At 44.8% G+C, this 17,730-nt stretch overlaps 1 protein-coding gene across 1 annotated transcript; it reads left to right on the top strand.

The window, feature by feature from the left end:
• The first annotated feature begins 1,365 nt into the window (after positions 1-1,365).
• Il12b (interleukin 12B) lies at positions 1,366-17,128 on the top strand. Its single transcript, XM_005325430.4, has 8 exons — positions 1,366-2,617; positions 6,332-6,419; positions 9,224-9,496; positions 10,054-10,171; positions 11,780-11,997; positions 13,490-13,644; positions 15,088-15,219; positions 16,038-17,128. The coding sequence occupies exons 2-7, from the start codon at positions 6,332-6,334 to the stop codon at positions 15,217-15,219; spliced, it is 984 nt and encodes a 327-aa protein (XP_005325487.2). The 5' UTR covers positions 1,366-2,617; the 3' UTR covers positions 16,038-17,128.
• Positions 17,129-17,730: the final 602 nt, after the last annotated feature.

The following is a 17,730-nucleotide window of genomic DNA, read 5'->3' as shown; positions in this document are numbered from 1 at the left end:
ACCTGCGATGGCCACATGAGTCTCCACTTTAGAATGCAGGCTCCTGGGCTCCACTGGGATCTACTGATCTTCCTCTCTGAATGTGAGGGCTAACAACCTGGAGCCTGTTATTGTTATACACAGATCAAGTTTGAGAACTACTTCCACCATGGTTGAACTGGACTCATCAAAACAGTCCCATGGGGCAGAGATGAGGTGGGCCCAGTTCATCTTTCTCATCTCGATCTGGATGTGCAGCCAAATGAATGGCTTAGTCACAGCCACGTGGCCTTCATGGTCTAAGGACTGTTAGGAGCCCTGTTCTGCCCCGTCTCATTACTTGCCTCTGTCTCCTTCCACTCCTATCATCTTGGATGTCCCCTTGTGAGCTACCAAAAGCCTTTGGGGCACAGGACAGGATTGAAATACATAAGTACAAACAGCCTTCTTAAGCATTTAGCCAGGATGCACGTTAGGTACATCCCACCAAATCCCATTCAATCTGCACAGCCAATCGACAATCAGGTACCATCTCTATTCTTCACTTGTTGATAAGAAGTTCAGAGAAGTGGAAACTTGCAGAGCAGGAGTTGGAATCCAGTTCTCCATGTGGCTCTAAAACCATGCTCTGAAACACCCACTGCTCCCTTGGAGTAAGTGAACGTGGAGGTCCCATATTTCCATGTAGGATTGGCCCTGGGGCTGCAATCTCAGTGGGAAAGAGAAGCTGGGACTTACCTTGGAGCCTCTTTTGCATAACTAGCACACTAAGGCTCCTGAGGTCTTCTGTTACCAATCATAGGTTTTTCTAGAATTTTGAAGATGCTTTTTTATGAACTCATGAATGAAATATTTGTCACTCAGGACCTGATTTATCTTATTTTATGTATGACACAGGGCTCGTCAGTAGTGATGCAGCCACTGTGCCTAAACAAGTGAGACTATTTCATGAGAAGTTTTCTGTTCAGTTCTCTCTGGAGTTGACTGGGTGAGATTAATACATTATTACAGAAAGGATTACCACAAGTTGTTGCATATTTCAGTAAATGTGTACAATTCCCTAGTATCTCTCTCTCTCTCTCTCTCTCTCTCTCTCTCTCTCTCTCTCTCTCTCTCTCTCTCTCTCTCTCACACACACACACACACACACACACACACGCACACGCAATGGTATTGTACAACCAACATATAATGCAACCTTCTTGGTTCTCAATCTCCTGGATCCGAGATCTCATTTTGGGGAAGCCTAGAGAACAAAAGAATAGGAGGCGCTCTGCGCTGGAAGCAATGTCTCCTCCCTCAGTCACATCAGTCAGAGCACAAGGTAGATAACCGGTGGGACTGCCCGCTTAGCGGCCCCGCCTTCCCCGTCCAGGATCGATGGCTGGAGGGAGGAAGTGTGCGGCTGGGAAGCTCCGCCGCTCTCGCTCGGGTTTCCCTTTTTCCCCCTCGACGAACACTACGAGGAAAGTGGCCCGGAAATCTGCGCCCGCCCGAAACCTGGCCGGTCGGGCTCCAGCCCCAGGAACTTCCCCCGCGGCGGGGCGGGCGCGGGGCGGAGAAGGCGGCCGCCGAGCTGGGCTCCGGGACTTGGCGCGCCTCGCCGCAGCGCCCTCTGTCGGCGGCTCCGGGACGGCCGCCTCCGTGTGGGAACTTGGGCGCCTGTCTGTGCAGATGTGCAGGTGGCGGGGCCAAAAGGGAGGACTACCACCGGCGTCCACCTTTGCGCACCTCTGGGCCACTTTACATTCCTCTAGAGAGGTGTCTTTATTCGCTGAACCTCGGGAGCATCTACCCAGGGCTCCTAAGGCCAAAGATGTGTGTGCCAATGCCTGGCTGCCCAAGAGGGTATGTCTTGAGTGTGACATAGGTTGTGGCAGACTTGTGTGTGGCCGCCTCACCTGCTGCTGCCATCTATGAGTGAACACCTATGAGCCCAGGATGTGTCTCTGCAAGTGTCTGTCTTATTACTGTACACGAGTTTTTGACATCTTCCCAGAGCTATGGGTGATATGCAGCGGTGTGGGGAGGAGTGGGTGTGCCTGGGTGTGTGGTGGGCACAGTCTGAAATCCAGATGTTAATGGGATGAAGTGGGGGAAGAGACCCCAGATACACTAAGCCCTTTGCTAGTCATCTCCCTTGACTTTGGGAGAGCCATGGACTTTTCTTTGGGGACCTCTAACTAACATGCCCGTTGCCCTGTTCTGTCACAAACTCAGCTTCCTGCATGACTCCCATTGGCCTTATTTTTCCCCAGTCTGTGGAACCCAGGGAGGCTGCCTAGGGCCGTCTCTAAGCACCTTGACTATGATGCAAACCCAAAGAAATTAGCATTCCCCTCTCCTTCCTTTTTCCCCACCCCAAAGTCATTTCCTCCTACCTGGGATTTTGATGTCCTGGTTCCTTTCAGTGTTATTGATACACACTGAGGGGGGAAGGGGAGGAACTTCTCCAAATTCCCCAGAAGGTTTTGAGAATAGTTGTCAATGTTGCAACTTGGAACAAGTCAGTTTCAAGTTTGGTTTTCCATCAGAAAGCTCAGCAGGAGTTGGGTATATAAGCTCCAAGAGCAGGACCAGCAGCAGAGGAAACAACAATTTCAAGCCCATCTGACCCTGCAGCCTGCACCAAGCCAAGGTAAGCTGCTCCCTGGGCTCTGCCACCCTTCCCTCTGTCCTGCAGGCTAGATGATGCCCCTGCACTGGGCAGCGTGGAGGGCTGGTTTACTGGCAGCTAACTTACCTTCTGGGACACTGGTGAAAACTAGGTACTTTGAATAAAGCACCAGTTTAAAAAGCCAATTAATAATAATTGTATACCAAGACCTCTGAACAAGCCCACATTGACAGAAAGGTTTGTTTTATGTTTCTCTGGGTGTGTGTTTGTGTGTGTCCCGAAGTATTAATGGCTATCAATGAGAGGCTTGTATACAGATAAAGTCAGTGGTGCTTGCCTTTGTACTGAAAACTTGTTTAAAAGTCTTTCATACCTGCCTTGAAGTTATTGAATTCAAAATTAGGCCTGGTAACTGAATGTGACAGGTCATATCCACTCTCATCCTTGGGATGCTCTGTTGTTGAATCAACCAATTTGGACAGTAGGTCTTCTGGTTCTTTGGGATTAACTAAATTTGAATCCACTTACAAAATGAAAAGCCGTGGTAAGGTTTACAACTATTTTCTGAAGAGTTCTAAAATCCAGGAGAAGGGTGGGAGGGAGGTGATCTTTACTGGTGTCTCGTACTTGCCCAAGTACAATTGTGTGCAGTGACATGATCAGGTTAAGATCTCACTTGAAATCCCAGCTGATAGCTCCCTTTTTTTTTTTAAACAAGAAATTTGAAGATAGTGAACCGAACAAGGGGACCCTCTCAGAGTTCATTTTACTGGGATCCAAAATTATCTGGCTTTTATACTACTGCTAATTCATGGAACCCCTCTTGGCTAGACTTTGGTTAGACTCTGGGAATAAAGCATGAAACAACACAGATGGCATCCCTGCTATCAGAGAACTTAGTGTGGGGGGGCTGCCAAACCTTAAAGAAGGAATTGTGTTATTGTAAGTACCATGGAAGGAGGAGATCAAGGAGCTAAGGGACCAAGAGCCCAAGGATAAGCCCATGGGCGCCAAGTTGGACATTTCCCATGAGTTATTTCATTAGCTCCGTACTCAAACAGGATGCCCATTTTACAGATTAAGACTGTGAGGCCAACAGAGGTCTATGGGACTCACTTGAGGTCACACAACTAGCAAGCAGCAGAGCTAGGATACCAGCTCTAGGACTGAAGCCTTCCATGCCATCTGTTACTATGTCTTTTTTTTTTTTTTTTTTTTTTTTGTATCGAGAATTGAACCCAGGGGCACTTAACCAATGAGCCACATTCCCAACCCCATTTTTGTATTTTATTTAGAGACAGGGTCTTGCTGAGTTGCTTAGCACCTCGCTAAGTGGCTGAGGCTGGCTTTGAACTCAGGATCCTCCTACCTCAGTCTTCCGAGCCTCTGGAATTATAGGGTGCACTACCACACTGGCTTGACTATGTCTTTGTAAATTTGTAAATTACAGTTTTCTTTCAAATTGAAAAGTAACCAGAAAAAAAAATAAAACCTGCAAAAGATCTATTCATTATTGGAATACCCGGGTCGACCCCAGTGCTAGGCTACAGTAGCACACCCCAGGAAGCAGGAATGCCTAACTGGGGTCCCTTTGTTCCTCTTGCATGAGTTTAAAGAGTTTGGGAAACATATGAAATTGAATGGGGGGAAATATCCTCAAGACTTTCAAATGTACTGTGCCAAGGAAATGTGGGCTGAGGGCTACAGCTTCCCAATCTCAGCTGATCAATCCAAGAGCCCACGGATAAGCCCATGTTGCACCCTGTTTTGTTTATCTAGGTTTGAGTCAGGTAGGGACCCAGCACTGTCTCCATCCCTTCCCAGTGTTCTGTGGTTTGAAATGCAGATGATGACAGAATAGCAGTTATTTCTTAGAACCATGGCCAGAGATCCCTGGATCCTGAGAGGCAGTTCTCCTGCAATGCTCAAATGCATCTGGGGCCCAGAGAGGAAGTGCTTGGCACAGAGCCAAGGGAAAATCCCGGCATTGAGAGAGTCCAAAGGAATCACCAGGAGATGCCAGGAATCTCCGACGGTTCCATTGCCAGAGTGCTGACACGTGAAGTTTTTACAGGCCCGTGTCATTTCAGTATCTCTGTAGACATTTCCTTATAGCCTGGCATGACTTTTTTGGCTATCCATCATGCACAATATATAGAGAGAGCGCCCATTTTTCCCCCTTATCTCTTCTGCTAGAAATGAGCTAATACATGATAGGTTGCCTTCTATTATATCATCTCATTGAATTCCTCAACAACCCTTTGAAATGACATGGTGCTTTTATTATGTCCATTTGATAGATGAGGAGACTAAGTAAGGTTCAGAGAGTAATTTGGCCAACACCCCACAGCTCATGAGTGGTGGGACCAGAATGCAAGCCCATGTCTGTTTGACTCCAAGCCTATGGATGTACCAACCAATGCCCTTTGCCAACTAGAACCTCAGGAGCTTTATAATAAAAGGGAACCAAACTTACAGCTTAGCAACAGTTCTGCCACAGCTGTGATACCAACCAAATACATTTATAAAGTATTTGAGTGACGCATTTAAGCCTTGTTCTTCATATGATTTACACCAATGGTCCCTGTAATCATGTTCCTGCAGCACATTTGTGTTCGCCAAGATGGATGGAGGCATTTCAGAATGAAATCAAATAATCATCACCTCACCATAATTTATAGACGGAATCTAATTTTCACAGTCTAAAGATTTCTACAAACCCTGGATACGAATCTAGACTGTGTTCTAATAGAAAATGGTGGTTGGCTTAGCATGAAAGTATGCATTTCATTACTTCATGGTACATCTATCATTATTTTATTGTCTTCTGCCAAAGAACACCTTGATTTTCAGGAGTTGTGGTTAAAACAGTGATTCTCAAAGTGTGGTCCCCTGGCCAGCAGCATCCTCTTCACCTGTGACCTTATTAGAAATGCAGATTCTCAGGCCTTGCGCCAAGACATGCTAGGTCAGACACTGAGGTGGTGAAACCCAGCAGACTGTTTGGTAGGCTTACCAGTTATTCTGATGTATGTTTAAGTTTGAGAACCATTGGGTTCATATTATGTGGGAATTATCTTGAAATATAGAGTCACTGCTGTTGAAACATGAGAAACTAAATCAATACAGGTTTTTGTCAAAACTTGAAAATTCACTTCTGTATGATCTTTCCCATTCCTAAGCTAAGTCCTTTGGCCCTAGTTATCCCAATTCATGCTACCTTGTGCTACAGGGATACAGGCATGGGGCTTATCACTCCAACCTGAGAGGAAGCATCTAATATACTGACTTAGAAGATACTGAATGGAAGTATCTGTACCTAGAAAGCAGGATGTAGGTGAAGACTTTTCATTCCCAACCACTGTTAGCTCAATAATCTTTAAGTATTGTATTAAAATTACAGCAAGCACTAAATAAATACCTGCGAATATAGATCCAGAAAAGTTTGTGTCCCTTCTCTGAGCTTATGTTTCTCGTCTTCATTGTGCCAGACGGCCACACCTTAGGTGTCTTTCAGCTCCAGATAGCCTATGAATCTGTTTGAACATGTTCTTACCCAGAGACTGGCATAGGACTCCTGTAATTCTCATCACAGTCACATGAGAGTGTGGAGAAAGTCCAGATTTAAAACTTAGATAGAAGGTGGATATGGCTCACACAGCTAACTGAAAAATGATGGACCTCTCTCTCTTCCTCCTTCCTCTTTCTTCTCTTGCCTCCTTCCTCCCTTGACAGATGTGTCTTCGGCAGTTGGTCATCTCCTGGGTCTCCCTGGTTTTGCTGGCATCTCCCCTCTTGGCCATATGGGAACTGGAGAAAAATGGTAACCAACCTCTCATGATTCTCTGTGGAGGCCCCAGAGTCTAAGCCAGGGCTGTCAGGCAGCCCCTGATGGAAATCAGACAGCAATGGGCAATTGAGCCCTCCTCCTGAGAGCCCTCACAGGCAACCTGTAAGGCCATGTTCCTTCTGCCCCCTGTAGGGTATCTACATTGTTTGGTTTTCATGTTGGATGCCAGGTGGGGCTTGTTGTGGACTGTGGTATGAAAAGAACTATGGTCTTCGCTGGTAATAACAACAACAACAAATTACTAGTACATATTATTCACTTAGTAAATACACATTAGCTGATTGCCGCTTATACCTGAAAGGCCACCAGATGTTGGAGATGGCTATCTTTACATAATGATAAAGATTGTTACTATGCATTAACATAAGATCTCACTTTACTTCCCAACAACCATGCAAGATAGGGATTATCTGCATCCCATTTTACAGATATTGAAAACTGAGGCTCAAGAGATGAAGTCACTCACCCAATACCACATACCTAAAAAGGGTAGAACAGGGTGGACTTGGTCCCACTTCTGTCTCACTCCAAAGCATATGCACTTAAGTTATTTGAAAATGTCACAAGGACATCAAATAATTGTTTCCTGGGTCCTTGGAGAGCTGAGTCAAAGCAAGTAGCCATGAATTGAGGATGAAGATTTCCGCCGATGATCAGAAATAATGTTTTAATCGCCAAGTGAGTACAACCCTGAAATGGGTGACAGAAAGAATTTTAGGAACATTCCTTCATTCTAAAAAATTTCAGGAAGAGGACAGTGCTGCCACTCCTCCCTGACCCCCTGAAGGTCAGAGAGTGTTAAATCCGCCCTTAAGTACAGGCCAAAGCTAGGAGTTCTTGTGTGCTTAGGAACTCTGGCCTTTGCCTAGGTAACCCCTTCGTTCTGATCTGGTAAACCACAGAAATTCCAGAATGTCAGTGTGAGAAATACTGAGAGGCCTTGGGAGGCCTCTTAATGAAGTCAAGCCTCCTTTTCTTCTTGCATTTGTTTTCCCTACCCTTGGGCCAAGGTCTTCTAGGGCTTCCGAGTCTTGGTTGTGACAGGAAAATAACCATGCTGTTCCTTTGCAAGCAGGGACAAAGAAAAACTAGAGACAGCCTCAGGTTCCCAGTGGTTTTATGTCAGCAGAGCTAATCATTTCCAAAGTGTCGGACCCCAAGCTCTTTTTACCTCTTATCTTTGTTACCCATTCAAGTACTTACAAATCCCATAGATGTAAAGGGAGCACTTTATATTCCACAGTGCTTACCCTTGAATGCCGATCACGTGTCTCCATTTGCCGGGCATTTAAGGGCGCCGTGTTAAGCTCTCATATGAATTAGCTTATATAATCCCACACCTCGGCGACATTAAGCAACTACTAATATTTTTCTCCTTTGAAAGATGGTGACATCCAAGTTTAAAGTAGTTGAGTGCCCCTCCCCCACCACTGTCAAAGGCCCCAAGCTAGTGTAAGGCCTAGAGCTGATTCTAATCCAGACCCATGTCACTCCAAAATCCAGGCTCTTCACCCTGTGGCTGTCAAATTTGAACAGGCATTAAAATCATCTAGAGGGCTCAAAAAAAAAAAAAAAAAAGCATCATTGGACTCAGACCCAATGATGTTCATGTTCCCAGTTGGCAGATGAGGAGAGTGAGGTTCCTAGTGGTTATGTGCATTTCTGATTTAGCAACTGAAAATTCACATTTCTAACAGGCTCCCTAGCTGCTGCTGGTTGGTGGCAGTTGGATTATAAGGCTCTGAGAACCACTGTGTTAAACTATTCGGTGCCATTCATTAATAATTGATGCATGGATAAACAAATGAACAAAGCTTTGACCTGATCTGCCATTTTGGATGCTCCCCTGAGCCATTCCTCATCCTCAGTTTAGATACTGGCTTTAGAGATCCAAACCTAAAGAGACAAAGGTCCAAGGTTTTGCTGTTCAGCTTCCTGCTGGACATGACCTTGCTTAGCCCCTTAGCCTCAGAGCCCTCCCTTACAAAATGAAAAGACTGCAATCCACTGGGTTGCTTTCTAAGAGTAGAAAACAGCTTAGAAAACAGAGATCATGAAAATCTCCATTGTTGAGTTCCGTGCAGAAGGAACTAAACCACTAAATCCCTGTGAAAAATTTTAAGAGAGTTTTCGGTGCAGTTGGCTGACACTTTGGGCTGTGACTAACAATAATAACAAACACAGTTTGCCACGTGCTAAGTGCCTTGGATTTAGGTACTTCCTTCATTTAGTCCTCACAGCCAAACCTACAACATAGATACTGTCCATGTTCCCAGTTGGCAGATGAGGAGAGTGAGGTTCCTAGAGGTTAGGTGCATTTCTCTAGATCCCCTAACCAGTTATGGAGACTGACCAGGAAACCCTAGGTCTTTTACTGTTGTTACTCTGTTACATACTGTACCCTGCATTATGCCCTATGAAACTGAAATTGTGCTGGGTGTTTACCTCCACTAGACCTTTGACAAAGAATCTTGTGCTCTCTGTTTTTTTTTTTTTTTTTTTTTTTTTTGTGGGTCAAAGTCTTTTTCCATGTGCCCACTAATCAGAGGTTGATCATTAAAGGCATTCTGCCAGCTTATGAGTCCCCGGCAGTCCTAAAACCCTTTGTTTCTCTGCTCCATGACCTTGAGCCCAAGCAGAGCCCAATAGTATAAGATCATCTCAGGAAGCATTTGCCAAACACTTATGAGCAAGGTAGTGCTTAGGCGGTGGAGATGCCAAGATGGTTAATAAAATAGCCCTGAAGTTCATGGTTCTTTACTTCTGGTGCTCTCCAGTCTACGTGGTGGAGTTGGATTGGCACCCTGACACACCTGGAGAAACGGTGGTCCTCACCTGTGACACTCCTGAAGAAGACGGCATCACCTGGACCTCAGGTCAGAGCAGTGAGGTCTTAGGCTCTGGCAAAACCCTGACCATTCTAGTCAAAGAGTTTGAAGATGCTGGCCACTACACCTGCCACAGAGGAGGTGAAGTTCTGAGCCAGATGCTCCTGCTGCTTCACAAAAATGAAGATGGGATTTGGTCCACTGATATTCTGAAGAAAAAAGGTAATTGCATTCCCTGGGGGAGTATCATTTCTCTTCCCCTCAATAAAAGGTGCAGAAATGTTTTAAAAATTGAAAAGGCAAGACATAATTAGTAGAGTTAATGAAAGAACAGCAAGTCTGTATAAAAAACCACCCAAAACCTCCATTTTCCTTTGCTTTCTGGAATTTGGGGATTTGATCAATCATTGAAATTTCATATTGAGATAGAGTTTCATTGTCACCTTGAATGCTGTGCTGAGGTTGTCTTTAAATAGCAAACATTATTGGATGGCGAATGGAAGATAACCAATCTGGATGAACGCCAAAAAAAAAAAAATTAATACTTTTGTCCAAAGTGTTCAGTGTGTATAGTGGCACACTCGGCAGAATCAGCCTCCTATTGGGTCGTTCCCAATCTTTGCAGAACAACCTGCCCGAGCAGTAGCAGGATTTTCAAAGGAAATGAATGGAAGGATGTCATCCTTGTACTGTTTGTTGGCCTGTGACTAACCACAAAAATCAAAATCTTCCTGGGAGACAACCCCTAAATATTGGATTTTTATTCTTTTCAAACCCAGAACCTGAAAATAAGAACTTTGTAACATGCGAGGCAAAGAATTACTCTGGACGTTTTACCTGCTGGTGGCTGACGGCAATCAGTACTGATGTGAAATTCAGTGTCAAGAGCCACAGAGGGTAAGTGAAACCGAGTTAGTTTCTCAGCATTTTGATGCCACCATTTCATTAAGAATATAAGGGGAAACTATCAGTGACTCATCAATTAGTGATAAGAATTTAAAAAAAATCAATCCCATGTTTTTTCAACTCCCCTCTCTTGCTTAAGGCAAGGAAAACATGGAGTGGGAAGCCAATCCTCTGAACAAATGCGTGTGAGGGCAGGATATGGTCAAGGCCTGACAACAGTCTCTGCTGTGTTTGAACCCACTCAGCCAAATTTCCTGGCAATGGTTCATTAAGGCTCATGGCACCACAGGGAGAAATAAAAAAGGAGAAATCGAAGCTACAGATGACTTGCCAAAATTGTACCTTGACTCAAAAATAGAAACAAGTGCCCAGGGGCATAGACTTCGGAGGCCCTAAAGCAGATTCCAGAACTCTGTGATGCTTCCTGAAAATTTCCCACGGCCACTTCAACTCTTGTTTCCTTTGCTGATGCTGCTAATCTGAGGTTCACTGTTTGTCCAACTTGAATCAAGTTTTAAGCAATCTAGAACAGCTGAGAGCAAACCCTAGTGAGCACCCTGGCTTTGCCGCCATTTAAATGGGTCAATTAAGTGTTGGGAGGTCTCCCTTTCCATCTTTAAAATGAAAATGCTTGCTGGAGAAACACTTACCCCAGTGTCCAAAGACACCCATGCATGTCTTAGGTGACACTGCGACATTTTTGATCATCAGCAAAGAATGGTTAAATAAAGCCTAGAACAATATACCCTGGCTTAGTGTGCATGCATTAGCATCAATAACCCAATCTAACTCTTTTGTCAGGGACAAGATGGTAACAAGATTATAGGCATATAATTTGATTCTATTTTATTTTAATAAATTGATATCTATATAGATAAAATACATAAACATATATATGTGTGGCTTATATGATTATATTGAATATTCAACAGGCTACAACAAGTATTTATATGTGGGGAACAGGCATAGGGAAGATATGTACTTCCTTCATACACATTTTTTTGTGTGTGTACTGAGAATTGAACCCAGGGGTGCTTAACCACCAAGCCACATCCCCAGACCCAGCCATGTTTTAAAAATATCTTTTCCTTTTTTTTTTTTTTTTTTTTTAATTTAGAGACAGGGTCTCACTAAGTTACTTAGGGCCTCACTAAATTGCTGAGACTGTCTTTGAACTCGTGATCCTCCTGCCTCAGCCTCCAAAACCTCTGGGATTACAGGCCTCTGCCACTGCACCTCACTATTAGTACACATCTTTATCATTTTGAATTTTTATAATTGGTATGTATTAATTTTGTGATTAAAAATTGGAAAATTTATTTAAATTTTTAATAAGGGGATTTAAGAAGGGATTCTGGATCTGACAAATTTCCAGGTTCATTGAGGCCAGGGGTATCTATACCCCTGTAGCTTCCAATCTCTTGCAGCGAAGCCTGTTCTTCTGGAAAGGGCTGTTTCTTACCCACTGCAGGGAATCAATCCAGCTGGACAAATCTTGTCCCACACAGACTCTCAAGGCCTACTGACCTCAGTGACTGCCATCACTGGGAACTCACTCACCAAATTGTAACACAGGATGATTTCTGTCTTTGACCTCAGCTCCTCTGACCCTCAAGGGGTGACGTGTGGAGAAGCAACTCTCTCTGCAGAGAGGGTCAAAATAGAGCAGAGGGAATACAAGAAGTACTCGGTGCAGTGCCAGGAGGACAGTGCCTGCCCCACCGCTGAGGAGACCCTGCCCATCACGGTGGTGGTGGACGCAGTGCACAAGCTCAAGTATGAAAACTACGCCAGCAGCTTCTTCATCAGAGACATCAGTGAGTTTGCATGGTTTTCTGTGCTTCATAAGGAAAGATGCCATTTGTCACATGTTCACCATGAGCGGGACACTGGGGTCAGGGGTTTACATGCATGCTCTTTATTCTGCAACACCCCAAAGGTGATGTAGCTACTTCCTATTGTCTGCATTATAAGAAGGGGAAATTACATCTTAGAAAGATTAAGCAGCTTGCCCCAACTCTCAGATCTCATAGCTGGCAATTCAGGCCCAGATCTGCCCCACTGGAGAAAGCGGGCTCTTGCTACGCTTCAGCTCTGCTACCCAGGTGGACGCCATCATGGATCCAAGGGCCCCTCAATTATAATATTTATATTCAGAACCAGAGCTTCCCTACTAATTACAATTTTTCCAAACCAAAATTATTCCCAACCAGTCTTCCTCTTGCATACACATACAGACACACACACACACACACACACACACACACACACACACAGATTTATATAAGTTTCTCCAAAAGGTACATCTGTTTTTTTTTTTTAAGTGGCAGGTAGAGATGTCACTGTTGATTATTTCCATTACCATTTGTTCATTGAACAGTTATCATGATAAACTATAACAGGCTCATAGAACTTGCTGTAGAATTTGTGAAATTTGTATCTGGGGGGTGGGGGTGGGGACAGGGGGTCTAGTCCCCAGAGGATGGCCAAGGAAGCCCTCTTCAAGAAGCTGACATTCAGCTGAGACCTCCAGGAAAGATACCAGTTGTATTAAGAGCAGAGGGAAGAGTATTTCCAAAGCATGTCCTAGGAGCCATGGTCTCTGTGTGGAACTGTGCTGGGTCCCCAGGGCCTGTGCACATCCTGCAGAAGGAGTGCTCTCCCCTCGTGTAGAGAAGGCACCTACCTACTTGAGGAACAGAGACTTTGAGATGCTCACTGTCCTCCAGATGCAGTACAGTGGTGGTGTGGGATAGGTGCCCAGTCATTATTTATAGAAAAAAAAATGAACAAGCACAGAGACAATCAGTGCTAACTTGTCCAACCCATCAGTGCCAAAAGCCATGAAAACACAAAAGGAAGTGCAGCAGTGAGTGGGAAGTCTCTCATCACACCTCCATGGGCAGCTCAGCTCAGCTCTTCATTTAGTGCCAAGTGAGGGATTCAGCACAGAGAGGGTGGCCCCTCACTGCAGAGCCCAGCTTTCAGAGTGAGCTCATAACTAAGAACTCACCTCTGAGCACTAAGCAGGGGTGGTCCCACCACCGAGGCTCATGGGATCGTGCAGTGATGAGGAGTCCAAGATTCTCTTGGAAAAGTGAAAGCTGTGGCCACCGATGATGACTCCCTGCCCGAGGCGCCAGGGGGTGCACCTACAGGCAGAGAGGCTTCCCAGTGCAGTCAGCTGCTCAGAGAAGTTAAGAAATGCCCTGTCACTCATGGCTGCTCAAAGGCAAGCGGGATCCAGAAACCCAAACCCTAACTCCAAAGCTCCATTAGGAAAATGAAGGTGTTTGTCCTTTTCCACAGTCAAACCTGACCCACCCAAGAACCTAAAGATGAAGCCATCCAAGATTCCTCAGCAGGTGGAGGTCACCTGGGAGTACCCGGACAGCTGGAGCACCCCGCACTCCTACTTCTCCCTGACATTCTCTGTGCAGGTCCAGGGCAAGAAGAAGAAAAGGGTAAGAGGCCATCTAGGTACAGCAGATTCTGTGGGAAGTTACGTGGACACACACCAGGGAGATGCATGCTGATAACAACTGATTTTCTATATTGTAATTGATGCATTATAATTATACATGATGGTGGGATTCACTGTAATCACTGCTAATTTGACTTAGTCCTTTCCATGGGCCTGTGTCAAGGGCATGTCACTTGATGCATACAATTAACCCTGTGAAGGCAGCCAGTATTACTTTCACCACTTCACAAGTGAAGACGACGAAGCTCCGAGAGGCTGTGACTTGCCCAAGATCACTAGCTAGAAAGTGGTAGAACCAGGACCCAGACTCAGTGAGCCACCCCATGGCCTCCAGTATGGCTGACCATTCATCCTTGCACAAAAACCGGTCCTGGACTCCAGGATCCCCAAATGACTGTTTCCATGGAGGGAATATAATGAACGATAAGCATTCACACTGTCTCACCCAGTATGGGTAGCTCCTGACTGTTCCAAACATGGTAAAATCATGTCACCAAACAGGATGGCTATGCTTACAAGGCCAAAATGCTGGCTTTCCAACCTTTGGCTTTAGCCTCCGAACCCTTTTGGCTCATACAAGGTTTTAGAGACACTTTTACAAAGTACTGCCCTCTTATACACCACTTGTAAAAAATCACTGAACAAAGGTCTTATTCAGCATAGCGTTTAGCAGGTGGTAGAAAAAACAATTCAATCACTCCCTGGAAAAGGGGAAGGTGGGAGGTGAGGCTATTCTGGAATAGATTTTACCTAGTTGTCACCTAAAATCTTGGCAAATATCTTCCCCTATTTAAGATACATGTCACTATTAGGTGGTACTTAGGGCTCTCTACATACTGATGACTTACAAAGAGCTTTTACATGATCAACTTTAACTTTTGCAGTTCTATGAGACAGGCTTATTGTTGTCCCTGCTCATATATGAGGATAAATGCAGCCTAAGACATTTCCCTGAAGTTCCAGAGCTATTAAGTAGCACTGCTAAAGCTCTGAAGGCAAGTCTGAGGGCTTTGAGGATTGGGGTATGGATTCTGAATATGCAAGAGACAGCTAGAGAAAAGCTGTGTGAGTCCCATCAGCAGCTGAAAACTGGACTGACTGTCCACAGAGCTTTGGAGCAAGGCCACTGTGTAGAAAGATGAGAGTTGGACCAAACTGGTTCCCTTCAGGGCTTACAAGATAGAAAAGCCACATGTGTGTTCGGAGATTCTGCCAGTAAGTGCTGCAATTCCACTAAGTGCCCAGTAAGTGCTGCAATTCCACTAAGTGCCCAGTAGGTGGTGCAATTCTGCTCAGTGCCAGAAGCTGCCAGGGTCCCCAGATCTGGTTGGTTGGTTTGAAGAGATGGTGCCCTGCAGAAACAGGTGTGGCCTACCAAGTGACTGCAATGTCAGTGGACCTTACGGTTTCCACTCCTTTTCAGAGCAATACTCTCCACGTGGATAAGACCTCAGTCACAGTGACCTGCCAGAAGGGTGCCAAGGTCAGCGTGCAAGCCCGGGACCGATACTACAACTCATCGTGGAGTGAATGGGCAACTATGTCCTGCCCTTAGGTGAGCAGAACTACGAAGCCCAGCCCAGACCTGTCCCCAGGTAGAGAACAATGATGGGGGGGCTGCCCAGGAAAGGAAAGGGGGAGTGGGATGCCCAGCATAGGGACACCAGAGCTCAAAGCATTTATCCAGTAACAGATACTGATTTGATGACACCAGAGCTCAAAGCATTTATCCAGTAACAGATACTGATTTGTGCTGGGCCAAGGGATATTGCAGTACAGAAACAGGCATGGGTCCTGTCTTCAAAGAGAAGGCACAAAAGAGAGAGAGGAAGCCAGGAGTCAGAGCAAGAAGGGCGTGGAGCTTCTGGGAGTTAGAACCTCATTCTGAGGTCCAGGGGATCCACTGAGTGTTCTAAATGAGGAAACAACCCAATCACATATTTTTTTTAAAGAAACATCCTCAAGAGAACCTCTGGGGAGGTGGGCATGGTGGCACCCGCCTGTAATCACAGTGACTCAGTAGGCTGAGACAGGAGGATCTCGAGTTCAAAGCGAGCCTCAGCAACTTAGCAAGACCCTCAGCAATTTAGTGAGACCCTGTCTCAAAATGAAAAAAATAAAAGGGCTAAGGATGTGACTCAGTGGTTAGGCACTCCTGGGTTAGATCCCTACTAACAAAATAAGAATGAACAAACCAATCTTTGGGAAACATGGAACATGGTATCTGCCAAATTCTAGGCCACATATAGAAAGGTTGAGCCTTCTAACATGGAAGCCCCCAAACCCAACTGCCTGGGATCATGTGTGTGGAGAAATCAGAGGGCCTCACCACCACATTTCTCATCCACACAGGCTTTCCACATTCTTTTCCAGGTTCCAATCCCAGGATGAAACTTTAGAGGAAAAAATGGAAGATATTATACAAAATTTGTTCATGACATATTGGAAGAAACCCCAAATGATATTTTCTACTCAATTTGTTTTTTAATTTTTTTAGGACCATAATGGTACCTTTGCTATGTTTTTACATGTAGAAGCTATGTGCTCACTGACACAATGAGCTAATTTATTTATAGATGTTTTCAGCACTCTAGTTGCCACTGACCTTATTGCTATTTAAATATTTAAGTAATTTATGTATTTATTAATTTATTACTGTTATTTAAGACTTATGTGCCAGGATGTATTGAATGGTTCAGACTCTCACGACCTGATCCATAGAAGTCAAGCCCTATTATGCAAAATGTGAATTTCCAGTGTTCTTTATACTGACTTCTTTCCAAGTGAGGCTGCAGGTGCACTAGTTTTATGACAACAAGTAGTGGCACAATGCTGTGACATGGGCACTATCATATATTCGGGCTGGATGGGAACACAGATGTTTAAATGGAGATATGAAGACATGAAGCTGTGGAAGAGATCCCTAAGGAGTTGATGCTAGATACACTGGAGACGTGCTAGCAGTGGCATTGATAAGCAATTCAGAGACATCTGTACTTCAAGCAGATTTAGCCTTTAGATGCCTGAATTTAAAAAGAGCTAAAAACAAACAAACAAAACATTAAAATTGAATTTCAGCCTCCCTGGTGGTTCTCTCTAAGACACAGAAGGGTGGTACAGGGACATCATAGGTGTCCTGAAGATAAAAAGCTCTTAGAAATCAAGAGGGTGGACAATTATAGTCATGGATAAGGACATTAAATTGTCAGAACTGCAGATGGCAGCTTTACAGCCACACACAAAAGCAGGCAGATGCAGAGAAAAACCATCTAGAATCACTTCCCCATCTACACTAGGGAACCTGACACCCAGATAGGACCAGACAGTATCACTCCGTGGAAGTGTAGCTTTTAAATAATGGACGTGCATTCTGTAAAGCGTTTAGGTTGGTTTTCTGTTTGTTTATTTATTTATTTATTTTTGCATTCTGAGGCCAAACTAATAAAAGCTCTTTTTTGCAATCACATTTGGACTTTCTCAGCTGACTCGGGGATTCTATTTCCAGGTCTACTGTGATGTGTTGTTGTTGTTGGGTATTGTTTTTTTCCCCCCTCTCCTATCATTTAAAAATTGTCCCTCCTTGCAGTGATTTCATTTCCAATTTTGCAGAACTGCTCTTTCCCTTTATAGTATTTCCAAAGTCAGTGTCTTGCTGAGCTCAGGGAATGTCCCTGCAGGCTGACCAGTGGGGACTCTTTGCAAGGGCACTGAATTGCATTGTGCACTGGTTAGGGGTTGAATGCTCGGGCTTCTTCCACCTTCTAATCCAGAACCAACTCCTATGGTCGTCCTAATACTGTGAATTAAAGCTCTTAACTTGGTAGAACATGGGTATTCTATCTCAGAGGGCCCATCTGCAGTCAAGCACAGTGGGCATGCACCTGTAATCCCAGTGACTCAGGGGGACAGTAAATTTGAGGCCAGCATGGGCAACTTTGTGAGACTCTTGACTCAAAAACAAACGGGCCAAGCATGATGGCGCATACCTGTAATCCCAGCAGCTCAGGGAAGCTAAGGTAAGAAGATCTTGAGTTCAAAGCCAGCCTCAGCAAAAGCGAGGAGCTAA

The sequence above is a fragment of the Ictidomys tridecemlineatus genome, chromosome 1 (genome assembly GCF_052094955.1).
Source record: "Ictidomys tridecemlineatus isolate mIctTri1 chromosome 1, mIctTri1.hap1, whole genome shotgun sequence".
Classification (NCBI taxonomy): Eukaryota; Metazoa; Chordata; class Mammalia; order Rodentia; family Sciuridae; genus Ictidomys; species Ictidomys tridecemlineatus.
This window is presented reverse-complemented; position numbering and strand designations above follow the sequence as displayed.

Coding starts and splice junctions, on each gene's coding strand:
- Il12b (XM_005325430.4), top strand. CDS start 6,332: ATGTGTCTTCGGCAGTTGGTCATCTCCTGGGTCTCCCTGGTTTTGCTG. Junction 6,420..9,223: donor ATGGGAACTGGAGAAAAATG/GTAACCAACCTC, acceptor GGTGCTCTCCAG/TCTACGTGGTGGAGTTGGAT. Junction 11,998..13,489: donor CTTCTTCATCAGAGACATCA/GTGAGTTTGCAT, acceptor CCTTTTCCACAG/TCAAACCTGACCCACCCAAG.